At 36.2% G+C, this 842-nt stretch overlaps 1 protein-coding gene across 1 annotated transcript in view; it reads right to left on the bottom strand.

The window, feature by feature from the left end:
- The window catches only part of Tfap2d (transcription factor AP-2 delta), a 60,320-nt gene that overhangs the window by 19,949 nt on the left and 39,529 nt on the right, over positions 1 to 842 (bottom strand). The window contains exon 7 of the mRNA XM_004628276.2: positions 602 to 715. Within this exon, the coding sequence (XP_004628333.1) occupies positions 602 to 715 (114 nt within the window). The remainder of the gene's footprint in view (positions 1 to 601; positions 716 to 842) is intronic.

Genomic DNA, 842 nt, shown 5'->3' with positions numbered 1-842 from the left:
AAAAAAAAAGCAGTTCACTTGTATAAGAGCCTAGATTTGAAAATGGTTCTCTTGACTGCAGAATTGTTTGCTCTTAACTTTTATAGGAATATGTCTCTCAATATTATTCCTTTTCTCCTCTCAAAATTATTGCATGTTTTCTCTCAATATTATCTGCTACTTCAATTGAGTAGTAGAAAAAAAGTGTCTGAGAAGTGTATTCCATTTAGTGAACTTTGTAAGTCAAATCCTAAGCTGAGTCTTCAGATAAGTGTTTATTACATCGTGAAGAAGCTTGTGATACAGCAAACACTGAAGTGTTTTATTTTGAAGTCTCTGATTTTGCAAATTAAATTCCAACTTACTTAAACATGTTATTTCATATAATAGTTACCTTCCTCACTAGCCTTAAAATCTTTTGAAATAAACTTCCTTCTTTTAATAAGCTATGCAACCGAAGGCATTTTTCTCATAGCAACCCTAACAAACTGGAACAGCTCTTACCAATGAGAGCTAGCTACTTGGCGCTGTGATAGAAATGCAGAGGTGGGGAGATCTGGATTAGTAAAGGCAGCTTAACCCTGTGAAGGAGAATCTGAGCAAGCAGGAAGACAGTGCTTACCTGAAGTGTGTCAAGTGTCTCTGAATGTCAAGGTCTAGAATTGGGGTGGGTCTAGACGAGCCCAGTGGTGATCTGTCTTGGCTCAGGAGGTCTTGGAACTCTTTACAGATTTGTCTAAAGTAAAAGATACAAAATTAGAAGTTGGCTTTTAAGACAGCTCTATAACTTCATAGCATGATATTTTACCAACATTTATTCTCTCAGAAGACAAGAAAAAAGCACTCATTTAGCAACCTGTGAG

Source organism: Octodon degus, unplaced genomic scaffold, assembly GCF_000260255.1.
Source record: "Octodon degus isolate 3935 unplaced genomic scaffold, OctDeg1.0 scaffold00022, whole genome shotgun sequence".
Classification (NCBI taxonomy): Eukaryota; Metazoa; Chordata; class Mammalia; order Rodentia; family Octodontidae; genus Octodon; species Octodon degus.
This window is presented reverse-complemented; position numbering and strand designations above follow the sequence as displayed.